Below are 17,041 nucleotides of genomic sequence, written 5' to 3' on the forward strand. Positions count from 1 at the left end.
CCAGAGAGCATCCAGGATGTTCATTTATGGTGTGTGACCAAATCCAAGGATGGTCTTATCTAATGCAAAATCTTGTCCATACCTGAGACAGTGAGGCGAAATGTTATTTTCAAGCCAAAGTAGGCCTGTGGTGTTATAATAATTAATATAATAATTCTCTTTATTTATATAGCGCCTTATCCGAAGTTCAAAGCGCTTTATGCCGTGTGAGATGGAATTTTTTACACAATATATCACGCATTCACATCGACCAGCAAACCTCAAGCCTGTTAGGCGAATGTTCACCTTTCGCGGCCTTTATTCCAAGTCACACGGGTATTTGATGGACATTTTTATCTATGCCAGCTGTTCCAGGTTTTCCATAATTTTTATCAGAGCTTTTGTTTGAATTATATGCTTCTATTTCTAAATAGATAGTATAGAAGCAAACTCTTATTATTCAGCCTAAAAATGTGATAATCCAAACAAAATCAGCTGAATTTACCCAACAGTATCTTTTCTAATTCTTCACACTTACATCCCTTCTCCAAAACTGTAGCAAAGGCAAAGATACATTTTACTTTCTAATTGTACACAGGTATTAACATCACCACCACCACCACCCCCTCCCCCTCCCCCTCCCCCCACCGGCAATTTAGAATTATCATAACCTGCCTGAAGATTGCTAAATTGCAATTCCTTTGACTTAAGAGATTGGGTATTGAACTAACTATAGTAGCTTTAGCTCAGCTGCACTTCCAGGTGGATTTTTGTTGTTAGTGTTGTTTTCTTTGTCATCATTGTGCAGGTGCAGCGAGAAAAAGATCAAATGCAGGCAGAGCACACCAAGGCTGTCATTGCCAAAAGCAAGCTAGAATCTCTGTGTCGCGAGCTGCAAAAACAGAACAAAGCCGTCAAGGTTTGTGATGCTGCTGTCTTTGTGACTGTATGTCTGTGAGTGTTTATGGTTTGTGGGTGAGAAGGGGGGGGGGGGGGGGGTGTTTATGGGTGTGAGAAAGAGATTGTTGGTTTGCTCAAGCACGGTCACAGAAAACAATATTGTGCTAATCTTGTGTGAAATGTTGTACATCATCCAGATTTATGCTGCAGAGTTGTGTGATTCACAGATGGTGTATGCTTTACAGGCAAATCCAGCTAACTCACAAACGGTTAAGTCAAAAATTCGCTTAGCACACAAAGAAATTCTGGTCCGGAATTATCCCTCTTTATCTATGTGTACAAAGTACCCTGAGCTCGAAATGGGATTTCTCTTACGTAAGTCGAAAGACGGATAGCACACAACAGAAAGTCAGTCCCAAAGACAAAGTTTACTCTATATTTACTACAGCAACTCGAAACTTGGCGTCTCACACTAGCGCATTGTGTAACCTTATTCCCTTCTTCTCTACACGGACGCCACACCGACTGGTCAGTCGGCACGCAATAAAGTATGAACTGAAGTTAGGAGGGGGCGAGGAGTAAGGAGGGGGCGAGGAGTAAGGAGAATTATCCAACTCCAAGAAAACATTCTGAAAAAAGGTGGGGAAGTGGTGACAAGGCAGTGAACGCACTCACCATGCACTGACATCATACGAAAGCAGCCACACAAACACAGCACAGAGGCAGGTGTGCAGATGCTTTGTGAGAATAAGCGTTGAAAACCAGTTTGAATAAAAAAACAGCAGATAGAGCCGCATGTCATAATCATTCTTCTTGTCTGGCTTTATTGACTGCATGCCGATCTTGTGGCAGTGACTTTTCATTCTTCAGTCGGACTGTACACAAACCGCTCTCACTCTCCCTCACTGACTACCCTAAGCCCTGACAACTGATCCTTGGAAATTGTTTGGAAGAGTACACCTCTCTATTTCTCTCCAATGCTCTTCCTGCTGACTTCAGTGACACCGGACACTCCACTGAGTTTAGCCAGCTACCCCCCCCCCCCCTCTCTCTCTCTCTCTCCCCCCAGCCATGTACTGTTTGGTGCTGTGGCCAGAGAGGTGTCACCGGCTAATTGAGGCCAGCTGCACTGTTCTGTGTCTAACTTTTGACAAAGCAACATAACTGAAGGGTTCACAGATTAGGTAACCGACTCACTGGTCAAGGCTGCAGGGAAACAAGAGTATCTTGTCAATGAAAGAGGTTACACACAGATACGCGATGCTGAGAACGGAGGCCTTTTTTCCACTCTCTTTCTCGGAGGGCCTTCATCATTGCAGGGACTGCTGTAAAGAAATGCTTGCTCAGAAACTAACTCTTTTTGCATTGAAACATGCACCAGAACTGGTGGACACCATCGACAATGTCAAACATGAAATCGAAGCAGTTTGCTTGAGGAAACGGTCGTCAGCAACTCAAACTTCTCTGTTTTCTTTTTTTAAGAAAATCTGAGGTGACTTTCTTTGTGGCCCCGCCCCCTCCCTCTGTAAGGACTCCCCTCCATAAGGACCGATTTTTGTCAACATTTTCAAGGTCGCTAGAGAGGGGTTCCACTGTACTATGACCAAGTCGAAATTTCGGATAGGACACAATAACAATTCGGTCCCTTCAATTTCGTCTTATCCGGATTTGCCTGTACGTTGCAGGAGGAGAGTTTGCTAAGAACAAGGGAGGATGAAGAAAGGAGGAAAGAAATCTCTGCTAAGTTTCAGGTACAGTGCTAATTGCTCTCTCTCTCTCTCTCTCTCTCTCTCTCTCTCTCTCTCTCTTTCTCTCTCTCTCTCACACACACACACACACACACCAACCCCTCTCTCTCTCTCTCAACCCCAACCTCTCTCTCTCTCTCTCTCTCACACACACACACACCAACCCCTCTCTCTCTCACCCCAGCCTCTCTCTCTCTCTCAACCCCAATCTCTCTCTCACCCCCAACCCATCTCTCTCTCTCTCTCTCTCTCTCTCTCTCTCTCTCTCTCTCTCTCTCTCTCTCTCTCTCTCTCTCTCTCTTTCACTTTGTTCTGCCAGCTGGTTCGTTTCTCTTCTCCTGCCTTGTTTCCCCGAAGCAAACAGCCCTCAGTGTACCAAGACACTTTGTTTGTATTTGGTGTGCTAAGAGATGTGTGTTCCATTTAATATTCTAGTGTACAAATTATGTTTAATTTACAGAGTGTTTGATATTTTTAGTATTCTTTTGCCAAGAAGATGCCTTACGATGAACTACAGGAAGAACATGAACCGATCATCATCTCTTAGTTTGTCTGAGTCTGACCTGAATCTTGGGTCTTTTTTCCTCTACAGTTTGCCCAAAACAAACAAAGCTGTTCATATCTCTGTTGTGTTTTTGTGTGTTCAGACTACAATCGCAGAGATTCAGACGCAGATGACAGATAATCACGAGAAGAACGTGAAGCTGCGAGAAGAGAACCAGGACCTGGCCGGCAAGCTGAAGAAGTTTCTGGAACAGTATGAGCTCCGCGAGCAGCAGATTGAGAAGATGGCCAAACACCGCGATCTTGAAAACCAGCTGGCAGACGCCAAACTCTCACAGGCCGCAGCCATCCTCAAGGAGGAACAGGAGAGGAACTTGAAGGAGAAAGAACTGGTGGGTGGCAGGGGATGAAAGGGGGGGGGGGGGGGAGGGGTAGGAGAGTTGTGTGTGTCAAAAAAAGTTAGTCAAGAGATCTTAAGCCCATTTTGGATGGGAGCTGCCCCAGGTTTCTGTATCACCTCTTGCCTAGAGGCTGGTTAAAAAAAAAAAAATACAAAGTAGAAATGTCACAAACGGCTACAGTGTATCTGTGCACTTGAGGATTGTTAACGCGAAACTTCGCAGTTTGGTAGAAGAGATACCTATTTTAAGTAAAACTGAAGTATGAAAATGATTGTTGGTTCGAAACTTCGCAGTATGATAGAAGAGATACTAAATTTAAGCAAAACTGAAGACTGAAAATGTCATTGAGTGATATAAATGTGTGCAATGGTTGATTTACAGAGGGTTTCTTCTTCTTCTTCTGCGTTCGATATCATGTACAGAGGGTTTGATACTGCAGACCTGGTTACTGTACGAAATTTGCGTACAATCTTACGAAATTGAAGACCGCTGTACGATTATACGCCAGACATTAAAATCATACGCAAAACAAAAAAAACTAAAAAAAATTATTAAAAAAAAAATTATAAAAAAAAATTATAAAAAAAAAATATATAAGTCTGAAGAGGACTGTGTGAGCCTAGAAAGCAATGTGTAAAGAGGACTGTATGAGACCAGAAAATACTGACTAGTGCAGTGACAGAAATGAAGGGCTGACTCAATACTGCTGACAGCAGCTGATGCAAATTTTCCTCAGAGGTCAAAAATAAAAATTATGTTTTTCTATCATTCGTTTTGTGTCACATTTTCAAATATCTAATAGTGTATGGGTTTTTTTTCTCAACAAAAATGTTTTTTAGCACAAATTCTTTCTTACATGTATTTACAGTCTTTAAATAATGGGGTTTGAGGGGGGAATAAAGCACAGTGTGTACCGCGAGAATGAATTGTACACCTTAAAATTCTGATTGTACACATTTTTAGCCTCATTTATACACCAGGAAATTTTAGTGGTAATCAGGTCTGATACTGTTAGTATCCTTTTGTAAAGAAGATGCCTTACAATGACTTTTTTAATTCTTTTTCAGATACTGCTGAAAGCAACAGAACAATCGCATAAAAATGTAGCCTTAGAAAAACAGGTAAACAAAATGTTACTAACATTTTGACTAACCCACAATCAGATGCAACTTTCAACATTTCAAGCAGTTACAGAACAACATGCTTTTGATCAGCATAAAGTTTATTTTTGCAGCGTCAGAATATTATCCTATAGTATTGTGGTAAGATCTCAGAAAATTGTGCTGTGACAAACTTGTGAAGAGATTGCTACTTATCAGGTAAAGCATTTTTGTTAAGTCTTGTCACAAATAGTGTGATGTCACTTTTGTTAAATTTTAAGTACATAGCAGGGATGTATATAATGTTAAGTCTTTGATCATAGCAGCTTCAGAATGTTGTGGTATTTCTCCAGTCAAAATCTCTAAATAGGGGAAATGAAATCAGCAACCAGCCATGTATACCGTTTTATATTTTGTTACACCGTTTGTTCCCCAGGCTCTAATTTAATGAATGTTTGTTAGACTTGCTTGGACTGTTTGTCATAACAGTGACCTGTTACTGTGTTAGAGCCAGGTTTTGTTCTTGAAAAGAAAAATGGGTTTTCATAATCGCTAATGCAATGAAGAATAGTTCACAGTCTCAGGTTTGCTGCATTACTGTTGACAGTTGTAAGCAACTTCAGTTTAAGATAGTGCACCGAATGGTATGAGTTGTGTAAAGTTATGTGTGTGTGTCTGTTGACAGTTGTAAGCAACTTCAGTTTAAGATAGTGCACCGAATGGTATGAGTTGTGTAAAGTTATGTGTGTGTGTCTGTTGACAGTTGTAAGCAACTTCAGTTTAAGATAGTGCACCGAATGGTATGAGTTGTGTAAAGTTATGTGTGTGTGTCTGTTGACAGTTGGCAATGTACAAGGACAGGTACGAAGAGTTCCAGGGCACCATCAACAAGAGTAACGACATGTTCCAGAAACTCAAGTCAGAGATGGACAAGGTATAGTCACTGAAGATTTGCTTGGTATTGCACACTTTTGAGGTGTCAAGGGAAGTAAGCGCCCTAAATACATGAGACGTGCAAAACAGTAAGTGAGAGTTATGCAGTACCAATCTCCTGTTATCTGAGAGAATAACAAGCATTGAAGTGAGCAAGCAACTTTCATCATCATTTCATTGATTTATGATTCTCACTTTTGAGAGTTTGTTTGTGAATAAGCTCTAGGGGGTGAGGTGGTTATTGCTATCAAAGAGATGGTCAAGGTATGGTCACTGACGATTTACTAGCTCACTTTTGAGGGTTTGTTCATGGATTGGTGTCAAAGAGGATTGGCATGTGGAAGTTCCAGTTGTCATAGCACAGTTGGTGTCTGCAGTTGGCGAGACCCCAACATTTATATCAATTTTGACCAAACCTGTGCTATTAGTTACTTTGGCAGAGCTTACGAACTTTTCATGTTAGGGAACAAACTTTTGATTCCTATCTAAAGAAAGCTGAAGTTAAAGATTTTCTGAGTACTAAACAGCACAGTGGCTGAAGTTAGATTGAGAAACTGCTAAACCGCTCTATCTTGTTTGTTTTTCTTTTTTTTGGGGGGGGCACTGAATTGGAGAGGATAGGGTCGGTAGGTTGGTTACCTTTTGTGTGGGATTGAAGTTTGCTTTTTATTTACATAGGTGCATGTAGCATTTTATTTGCCCAAAATCGTGCGATCGGTGTTCCTTTGATGTCAGAGAAGAGTAAATTTCATTGTCATCATTTTCACAAGTTTTCATTCACAAACACCTTCCCCCCGCGGGTTAGGGGGAGTCCCATATTGGTTGGGACGAGAAAGAATTTACCCGATGCTACCCAACATGTCGTAAGAGGCGACTAACGGTTCTGTTTCTCCTTTTACCCTTGTTAAGTGTTTCTTGTATAGAATATAGTCAATGTTTGTAAAGATTTTAGTCATGCAGTATGTAAGAAATGTTAAGTCCTTTGTACTGGAAACTTGCATTCTCCCAGTAAGGTCATATATTGTACTACGTTGCAAGTGGCTCTATCCTATCTTTCCCCTATCCCATCTCCCCCCTTTCCCCGTCGCGATATAACCTTGAATGGTTGAAAACGACGTTAAACACCAAATAAAGAAAGAAAGATTCACAAACACCTGAGAAATAAATCTCATGTTCCCCATGCAATAACTCGAGGTGGTGAATGGGTTTGAGCTTTAAGGTGAAACGTGGATTGTCAAAGTAAAAGCCAATCAGGCTGATTGTTTGATGTGTGGAACCATCGCAGCTTTGGATTTGTGTTTCCGAGGACAACGATTGTAAGCATTCACTCTCAAAGACCCAATCAATGTTGATAATTACCGCTGCGACTCATGGTCAATTTGCAACTTATCTCTGTAATCGCAAAATCTACAACGAAAAGTCATAAACACTTAAAAGAAAAGAAATATGCTCAACACTTACTGAACTCACAGGTATGATCGCAGCTCTGTACATTTTCAGGCTGGAAGAAAAGCGTCAACAAGCTACGTTTGACGTCACATACAAGTTTGACGTGTTATCTCGTGCTACTGTGACCATGCTTTGTGGCCCGGAGTTGGATTCTAAAAATTCGTCTCCCTGTGGGTTATTGTGCATTTTGTTGCACAACCAAAATGATGACAAAAACGATGTTTGGTGGCTTGTTGTCAGACCAGCATTTTGTTGTTGGTCCTCGGGGAGCATATCACCTTTTTGTCTCATATTTATCAACCGCGGCCTTCGGCCTTGGTCGATAAAGATGAAACAAAAGACGATATGGTCCCCTTGGACCAACAAAAAAGCTGGTCTGTCAACAAGCCACCAAACATCTTATATTGTAAAGTCTGCAAAATTGAGTTGTTTGTTTGTTTGTTTTTAACTTAAAGGCGAAGTTCGGGAGGAATTTTTCTGCGAGTACGAAGATTTGATTAATGACCTCCAGACGCGCAACTGACACTCACACCCTCTATCCAACAAATGTCTGGAACTGTTGAGATAAGCAGTAGTATGGTGGTATCTGATTACTGGACCGAGAAAAAAGGGGAAGTCACTGTTTCGTTCACTTTCGTCTCTTCATGTGAAATTGGAGACGGCCTGTAAATTAGCCTGTGGGCATAGGGAAGCTGGGTGTTGATAACTAATGATAACAGACTTGGAGGAACGAGTGGCTGTAGCACATAGCAGACATTATTTCAAAACTGCGGCTTTAAAGGGTTAAAAAAAAAAAGCTCTAGTACCAGACGAACAAAAAGAGGGTCAATCAGGGAATCGGAAACATTGAATTTGTTTCTTGGCCAAAATCGAGGATGGGGTCTAATAAAGGCTACATGGGGGTGTATGCATACTGAGGTGACGGTGCAGCTTGTTTCACAGATGGGGAAGCGCATCAAGAAGTTGGAGAAGGAGGGGGCGCAGTGGCGAGCCAAGTGGGAGGCCAGCAGCAAGGCGCTGCTCGAGATGGCCGAAGAGGTCAGTGTCTACACTCTCTTTTCATCACCTTTTTGTAGTGCTGGAAGCAGGATCTAGAAACCGTTGGTTTCTTTTCTGTTTTCTCAGCTTCTCTCCCTTTTTATATTTAGTCAAGTTTTGACTAAATATTTTAACATCGAGGGGGAATCGAGACGAGGGTCGTGGTGTATGTGTGTCTGTGTGTGTGTCTGTGTGTGTGTCTGTGTGTGTGTGTGTAGAGCGATTCAGACTAAACTACTGGACCGATCTTTATGAAATTTGACATGAGAGTTCCTGGGTATGAAATCCCCGAACGTTTTTTTCAGTTTTTTGATAAATGTCTTTGATGACGTCATATCCGGCTTTTCGTGAAAGTTGAGGCGGCACTGTCACGCCCTCATTTTTCAACCAAATTGGTTGAAATTTTGGTCAAGTACTCTTCGACGAAGCCCGGGGTTCGGTATTGCATTTCAGCTTGGTGGCTTAAAAATTAATTAATGACTTTGGTCATTAAAAATCGGAAAATTGTAAAAAAAAATAAAAATTTATAAAACGATCCAAATTTACGTTTACCGTATTCTCCACCATTTGCTGATTCCAAAAACATATAAATATGTTATATTCGGATTAAAAACAAGCTCTGAAAATTAAATATATAAAAATTATTATCAAAATTTTTTTTTCGAAATCAATTTAAAAACACTTTCATCTTATTCCTTGTCGGTTCCTGATTCCAAAAATATATAGATATGATATGTTTGGATTAAAAACACGCTCAGAAAGTTAAAACGAAGAGAGGTACAGAAAAGCGTGCTATGCAGCATAGCGTAACCACTACCCCGCTCTTCTTGTCAATTTCACTGCCAATGCCGTGAGCGGTGGACCACGAGTATACGGTCTTGCTGCGTTGCATTGCGTTCAGTTTCATTCTGTGAGTTCGACAGCTACTTGACTAAATATTGTATTTTCGCCTTACGCGACTTGTTGATATGTACTCTGTGTGTGTGTGTGTCTCTCTCTCTCTCTCTCTCTCTCTCTCTCTCTCTCTCTCTCTCTCTCTCTCTCTCTCTCTCTCTCTCTCTCTCTCTCTCTCTCTCATTCTTATACTTTTAACACCTTAGGCCCATGTTTTATGTAACAGTAAGTTGGTCTGAGCTGACAGTCATGAAAGCCTGTATGGTTTTGTTGTTACACTGATTTAGTCAAACATAGCAAGCACTATTTTTTCATGTCAAGTTCATGTGACTTGATCCTACGTCTTTGCACACCTGTGTGTGTGTGTGGGAGAGAGAGGGGGGGGATGCTGTTAGCTTAGATGCATGAACTTTAAACAAGTTCAACGTTCTTTCTTTCATCAAATTTTCTGTGAAAAAATATTCCTTTTGTTATACAAGCTGTCTTTTGTGAACAGAAAAACCAAGTGGACAAGCAGAAGGTTGTGCTAGAGAAGAAGATCGGCAAGCTGGAATCGTTATGTCGCGCGCTGCAGGGCCAGATGCATGGCAAGACATCAGACAGCCCTGTGCCTTCAGCTGATGGTAAGTCACTGGAGATCTCTGATTTGCAGTTTGTTTTCACAGCAGAATGCTTTTTTTTATCAAAATTCTTTGCAATAGATAAACTCCGAAAATAACTCGTGTCAGGTTTGTGTGGGTTCTGAAAGAGTGAATATGTTGAGCGCTTGCTTTTGATAAGATTTATTGAGGCAATCATTCCACAAATGTCCTTGTCCATGTATTTCAGACACACAGACCTGTTTACCCTTACGATTTTGGCGTAATTTATTACGATTTTCTGCAAAGAAATACGCCATTCCGCTATCCGTGTCAAGACTACAATTTTCATAAATAAAAAAAATGTAAAAAAATTTTTTATTTTTTTTTTAATTAATTCACATGTTTGGCATTGTCTTTTTTTCAATGGCAAAATGGGGTGAAAAAGCACAGGACTGACCAGAGATCATGTCTGTCTGATGAGACGCTGGAGAGCCTTGTAGTGGTGAAGTCTTGCCCTCACTCGGCAAGCGCAAGTAAAGTAGAGAAGCGCTTGACACACTGAAAAAGGCCTACTATGAGCAAAAGAAAAAGAATCGGTGATGCATGTGCTTTTGATGTGATCTTCTTTGAAATTGTGATGACTACAAAAACTGACTGATATGTTTTGTTTGTGAATGATGGATATATGTGCATGATTGCGTTTCGCAGACACAGTTGTCATGTGCGTTGTAATTGGCGACGAATGCTGGATGATTACTATTTTTGTGCCAGGATTACTATTTTTGGGGCTGAGCATTACTCCAAAACACTTATGGGGGTAAACAGGTCTGGACACACCTCTCGCTAGTTACTGGCCTACAACTTCATGTGGGAAAGTTTGCCTGAATAAAAGTATTCACTCTTCCATGAACCATACAAACCCAACAGAGTTATTCCCAATCATAATCTATTATGTGAAGAGACTTTGATATGAGGGTAGTTAACTTGTGACAAAATGTTGATGAGATTTTTTTTCTGTTTCTTTGCATATTTTAGACTTGGAAGGTTTTTTTTGTCCAAGAAGGTAGATAGATTTTTCTTTTGAAGTTTCTTAAAAAAAAAAAAAAAGAGTTATTGGTTTTATGCTTTTTTGGCAAGGCCATTAGGAGAAACTTCGTTAGCAGTGTGTCAGCAATCAATTTGTGTTGGAACTTGGATTGCTTAGCCTTTTAATTTTTTTGTTTTGCTCAATTATTAAGCACAAACATATTTTCTCTCCAGATACAACAGAAACTATAGTGCCCTCAGCCTGCGATGAAAATGCTGTGTCCACAACCACCGCCACCACCACCACGCCACCAAACACACCAGAAGAAAACACCTCCCGAGCTAGCCCTGCCCCCGACTCCTCCTCACCCCTCTCCCAGCCCCTCCCCACAGGTCAGAACGGACCAATCAGTGCGTTCGACGCAGGGGCCAGCCCGGACTCTTCTACAGAAGCGTGTCAAGCAAGGCAGACGATCGCAGCAACGGCGGCCAGTCAGGAAAACCAGGTGTCATCCAGCTGTCAAGGGGAGACAACTGGTCTGACAGAAAAGGTTCTGGAATCGCCAGCCAATGAGAACGATTCTTCTTCCTCGTCATCCACCACTGAGGCGGCAGCCAGCCCTGATGAGAATGAGGCTACAGCCTCATAGCCTGCCTTCCCCTTTTTTTGTTTGTTACTTTGCCATGCTTTTTGATTGTTTGTAAATGATGCATGTATGTATGTGTTGCTGCAGTAGAATTTGCTGTGAGCCCCTACTCCATGCAAGTGACATCTTGTGATCTTTTTTTCCCCAACTCATTGGATTGCATGATATTCTGGATCAAAAACTTGCAGACTAGAAGAAACTCTGTATGAGAATTTCTGTTTGGAAGAAATTCTGTATCAGAATTTTGTTTGCGACATTTTTTTTTTCTTTCTGAAACAGGTTTTTGATATTCTTGTCACATGGTTTCTCATAGCAGGGTTATTTGGTTTAGCTTTTGTGCTGCCACGCTGTTGAGTTTTGTCTTTCGTGTTCAGAAAAAAATGTATCCGCAATTCAAACTGCATAGTTTTTGCCTGTTTTTCTCTCTAAAGTGGTTTTCAACTGCCTTTCTCCAACGGTCCTGCCTTTACTGATGGCCCACAAGAAGACTGTTGCCAGATATTCCTGGCATTCTCCTCCTCCCTCCTTTTCACTCTCACTGGGTGGAAGCGGATAAGCACAAAGAAATACAGTATTTCTGGTCACACTGACTGGTACTACTGTTACACTTACAGTCACTCATTTAAGAGTGGGTTATTTATGGTTTGTAAATAAGAAACAGTTGGCGTTTGATTCAGTTACCGAAACAGTAGCCCCTAGCTGCACAGAAATAAAAGTTTGAGCTGCACAGAAATGAAAGTTTGAACATTATTAAGAAAAGAATGAACTACTTTTTCCTTTGTGGAGATGATGTGAGTATAGTATTGACTTGTCACAACCCGATCATGAACAAAAAATAATCCCAAAGAGATGGAAAAAAAGAAACCGCTCTTTTTTTGCGGTACAGATAATTTTCCTCCAGTGTGACTTTGGTGCTGACACATTCACCTTCTTCCTGTCTCTCATGTGACATGATAGTTCGATATTGTATTGCGTCAAGCTGCAGTACGGAAGACCTCTGTGATGATCCCTTTAGCGGTACCATCCTTATTGTGTACACTGTCATGTTCAGTGTCGCAGATCGGTTTTAGCTCTCGCGTGGAATGAGTTCATCCTCTTTTTTCACACACAAGTCACACGTAATGAGTTCACCCTGTTCCTCTGCCACCCACCAAAACTCAACAGCCTAGCGACCCCCCGCGGGTTAGGGGGAAGAATTTACCCGATGCTCCCCAGCATGTCGTAAGAGGCGACTAACGGATTCTGTTTCTCCTTTTACCCTTGTTAAGTGTTTCTTGTATAGAATATAGTCAATTTTTGTAAAGATTTTAGTCAAGCAGTATGTAAGAAATGTTAAAGGCATATGTACGCGCTCCCGTGTTTACAAAGTGTAGTTTGCCCATAATCGATGTCAAACGCACCATAAGACCATGTAATGACGATATGTCGCCATGCGCGGACCATATACATGCATTACAGCTTGTTTTAGAGTCTCAAAAACTTTGGATGTAAACAAAGACGCGGAGTTATTTCCCTTGCGTCAACGCTACCTCTGTTGGCAAATCTATAAATAGGACGATCCAGATCAAAATGAAAATTAACATATCTCAACATTGAAGGGGTCCTAGACCACAATATTTTGCAGGGAACTTAATTTAGCATGTCTCCAGCTGTTGGTAAAGCAATTAGCGTGTATAGTCATCGAGTACATATGGCTTTAAGTCCTTTGTACTGGAAACTTGCATTCTCCCAGTAAGGTAATACATTGTACTACGTTGCAAGCCCCTGGAGCAATTTTTTGATTAGTGCTTTTGTGAACAAGAAACAATTAACAAGTGGCTCTATCCCATCCCCCCCTTTCCCCGTCGCGATATAACCTTGAACGGTTAAAAACGACGTTAAACACCAAATAAAGAAAGAAAGAAACAGCCTAGCTGCTTTCAGTGCAGAATAACAGGGTTCGTACAGGTCATGGAAAACCTGGAAAGTCATGGAATTTGATTTTTAATTTTTCAGGCCTGGAAAGTCATGGAATTTCAATTCAAGTCATGGAAAGTCATGGAATTTAAGAAAAATAAGAAAGAAAAAAAAATTAACCTTTAGCACGCCAGCGGCTTTTTTTGTCGCCCAGCCATTCCCTTTTGCCAGCCAGCGGTGATTTGCGTCGCCAGCACAAGGCTTGTTCGTATGACCAACTTCTCGTTCGTATTTGCATACGAGAATAACGGTATTTTTAACGGCACTTGAGCCAAAGCGAGGCTCACTTCCTTCCGTTATCTCGTCGTGTCGTCTACGCTGCATTTGAGTCGGTTTCGTCGAAGTTTTCTGCTTTTGTTTTTGCATCGATAAAGTACTTCAGCGCTTCGACAAGCAAGATGGAGGATGATGAGTTTGAAACTTTCTTTCGAGTTGTTTCTTGACAACAAAAAGTATGCGGAATTGGAACGAATTACCAAGGAAGATCTTCGCAATGAACTGTGTATCGCGGTGAAAAAAAATGACAGTTCGTCAAGTCACAGTGACGGTTACGAAACGGAATTTACGAAAGTGCAGATGGATACAAACAGTGGCTGGTCCAGTTTAGTGAAATGACAGGACCAGCAAACATTACCGATAATCTGACTGCGTAGCAAATGCTTGACTTGCTTGTCGAAGAGACACTGCGTAGAAACTGACTCAAATTCAGTGCAAAGCAAGCCAGTGTCAAAACTGGCAGTGACAAGACGTAAAAAGTGTGCGTGTTCGGAAATGGCAACCTGTGGATCTAGTCATGGAAAATGTTATTGAGGCTCATGGAAAGTCATGGAAAAGTCATGGAATTTTGTTTCTAAAAACCAGTGGGGACCCTGGAATAAGAATTTTTTGCTGAATTAATTTAGCAGATTGACATAGGTGTCATTTACGTAATGAATTCAACAGCAAAATCCCCACTCTGCATCGGAAGCAGCCAGGCTTTTGAGAGAAATTCAAGTTTTACGCCCTCAAGGCAAAGCCATTAGGGGCATGTTCCCGGGTTTTAACCCGACTTTAGATGAGATACACAAGTGTATGCGTGTTTAGGTGGTATCAGCCATCTGCACTTACAGCAGAATGACCGAGGTCTTTTACGTGCCACTGTGGTGACACGGGGGTGGGAGATGGATACCGTCTCTGGGTCTGACCCGTGTCCGTCCCGGCCCGGATTCGAACCAGCGACCTTTCGATCACAAGTCCAGTGCTTTACCACCTGAGCTACCCGGGCCCCACTAAGCCAGGCTTTTGACTTTTGGTGTGTGTTTTAAGTTGAGGAATGACGGGCGTGGTGGTAAGACGTCGGCCTCCTAATCGGGAGGTCGTGAGTTCGAATCCCGGTCGCTGCCGCCTGGTGGGTTAAGAGTGGAGATTTTTTCGATCTCCCAGGTCAACTTATGTGCAGACCTGCTAGTGACTTAACCCCCTTCGTGTGTACACGCAAGCACAAGACCAAGTGCGCACGGAAAAGATCCTGTAATCCATGTCAGAGTTCGGTGGGTTATAGAAACACGAAAATACCCAGCATGCCTTCCCCGAAATCGGCGTATGGCTGCCCGAATGGCGGGGTAAAAACGGTCATAAACGTAAAAATCCACTCGTGCTAAAAACATGAGTGAACGTGGGAGTCTAAGCCCATGAACAAAGAAGAAGAAGGTATGTGTTTCGGGTTTAGGAATGCTCGTATAGCGCGTAAAGCCTAAACGGATCTGTGGTGGTGAACATGATGGCTTACACAAAGAGGATTGCTCTTGTATGCTTCCTCTTTTTGTGTAACTTTGATGTGTTCCTGCATGTACAAACTGCTGGTTGTGAAAGAGTGGACATGCTTGTGTGGTTTCTGTGTCTCTGCGGCCGCTCCAAATGCTCCTTAAGAATGGATTGTGTTACACTGCTGCTGAGGTTTGTGTGTGGGAAGTGTTTTGAAAACCTGTGTAAAAAGTGTGGATATGTTGAACTGATGTGTAGGCTTGATGGTAGAAATATTTTTCTTTTAATTGTTTTTGGAATTTCTTTTTTGTACAACCAAGGTCAAAATTCACATTTGCAGATAAATTTGTGCGTGTCAAAAAATTCTGATCAATTTACTGGACACAAGATCTGGACAGACGTGTTAATTGAATTCAGTTGTTGGTTCTTCGGGTATGACTGAGTACAGTTTTTGTGGTTGATAATTCTCTTTCAAGTCTTGCTCATACAATTATGAACAATGTCCTTAATAGTAGAAGTAGTTTTCAGTTTCAGAGCCCTCGCGAAATTATTTTCAGTTCTTGAACACTTAGAACACTACCTGAATTATGTAAATTTGGGTAAGCAGGCCTCTCCTTTTCCTTGTTCTTCAGAGAAAGAGAGAGAGAGCGTGGTGTGCATGTTGGAATCTGTCTGCTTACTATAGTCATCTAGATTGTAATTTTTTCCTTGTCTTCCTGTTTTTGATTTGGGCTGTTTCGTCCAAGAATGCATATTGTCTAGGCATGGTACAGAATAAAGTGTACTGCTTTTGCTACCCAATTTTTGTATTTGATTGTGTGACTTTGAAAGAGATTATTGTAATGGAGGAAAACTGTACAGTTAGTTTTCTTGAGGGTGATATGGACAGACATGAATCTGATGGATGTCTTTTATTAGATACCGATATATTTACAACACATGTGGAGGAGTCAGGAAATTGATGAATGATACATTCAGAGTCTGATAATGGGCGGTTCTGGTGAGGTTATGCCCCCTCTTTCTTTCGGCTGGTAACTGGCGCCACCTCGCGGCAAGATCACACGAGAAAGAAAAGAAAACTTGCATTGGTCCGAAATGGATATCGGTTTGGTAACAGTTCGTGTGTAAGTTGTGCATTTTATACGGTAAACAGACAATGGTCGGTTCTGGTGAGGTTATGCCCCTTCTTTCTTTCGGCTGGTAACTGGCGCCACCTCGCGGCAAGATCACAGGAGTTGTCTCGGGTTATCACCCCAGAAGCGCTTGAATGTTTTCAGAACACAGCACATTCTTTTAAACAATCGTGGACAAGTCTAAAAATTTTGATTCACAACACAACATATTCTCACAAACCAAGAGTAAATGAGTCAGAAAGTTGACATGTTCAGAACACGATATTCAGAACACAACACATTTTGAAAAAGTAGAAAAGTCTAAAAGTTGATATATTGAACAAACAAAAGTGGATGCGTTTGAAAATGGATACATTCAGAATATAACACTGTGTCACAAACAAGAGGGACGATTCAAAATTGATATCGGAGCACAACATGTTTTCCCAAACAAGAGTGGACAATTATGACTACACCGTTTCGTTTTGTTACCTCCCTTACATCGAATACCTAAAGACCTGTGCTCATCTGACCAGACGGACACGTCCGCCCACAAACGTTTCTGTCTATTCTGTGAATGTTCTGTTGATACCACATGTAGTTATAAAATATAAGACTGAAAAATGGGCTGGAGGGGGGGTGGGGGGGGATGTGGGCACCCTAACCTCTTACTGATACCGTACCTACTTGAGTGAGCCGCTGCACAATTCATCAAAGGGTCATTTGAAAGCACCAATCCAGTTGAATTCCGTCTTTGGAAACAAATCGTTCGCTGGATGCTTTCAACTTGAACGAAAGATGAACAGGGTTTAAATGTCAACTTCATGTATGTTAGAAATAGTCATGATCTGGGTTGTAGTACAAAAATGCACTGATTATGGGGAAAATTGATTATCTAATCACTGTAATGGTAACTCTCGGATGATGTGTGGTTTCAAGTAGAAAGGTTGTCGGGTCAGATTTCAGATGACCAGGAACTACTTTAGACGATGGAGAAAAAATTCTGCGCAAATGCTGACTCATGTTTTTG

General features: G+C 41.5%; 1 protein-coding gene across 2 annotated transcripts in view; it reads left to right on the top strand.

Annotated features, from left to right (window-relative positions):
• Window positions 1-15,700, top strand: part of LOC138962057 (alpha-taxilin-like) — a 28,357-nt gene extending 12,657 nt beyond the window's left edge. For both annotated transcript variants that reach the window (XM_070333763.1, XM_070333762.1), the window contains exons 4-11: window positions 788-898; window positions 2,565-2,630; window positions 3,275-3,523; window positions 4,600-4,653; window positions 5,474-5,566; window positions 7,957-8,052; window positions 9,443-9,569; window positions 10,788-15,700. In XM_070333763.1, the coding sequence (XP_070189864.1) occupies window positions 788-898; window positions 2,565-2,630; window positions 3,275-3,523; window positions 4,600-4,653; window positions 5,474-5,566; window positions 7,957-8,052; window positions 9,443-9,569; window positions 10,788-11,203 (1,212 nt within the window). In that variant the 3' untranslated portion in view covers window positions 11,204-15,700. The remainder of the gene's footprint in view (window positions 1-787; window positions 899-2,564; window positions 2,631-3,274; window positions 3,524-4,599; window positions 4,654-5,473; window positions 5,567-7,956; window positions 8,053-9,442; window positions 9,570-10,787) is intronic.
• Window positions 15,701-17,041: the final 1,341 nt, after the last annotated feature.

Source organism: Littorina saxatilis, linkage group LG3 (genome assembly GCF_037325665.1).
Source record: "Littorina saxatilis isolate snail1 linkage group LG3, US_GU_Lsax_2.0, whole genome shotgun sequence".
NCBI lineage: Eukaryota > Metazoa > Mollusca > Gastropoda > Littorinimorpha > Littorinidae > Littorina > Littorina saxatilis.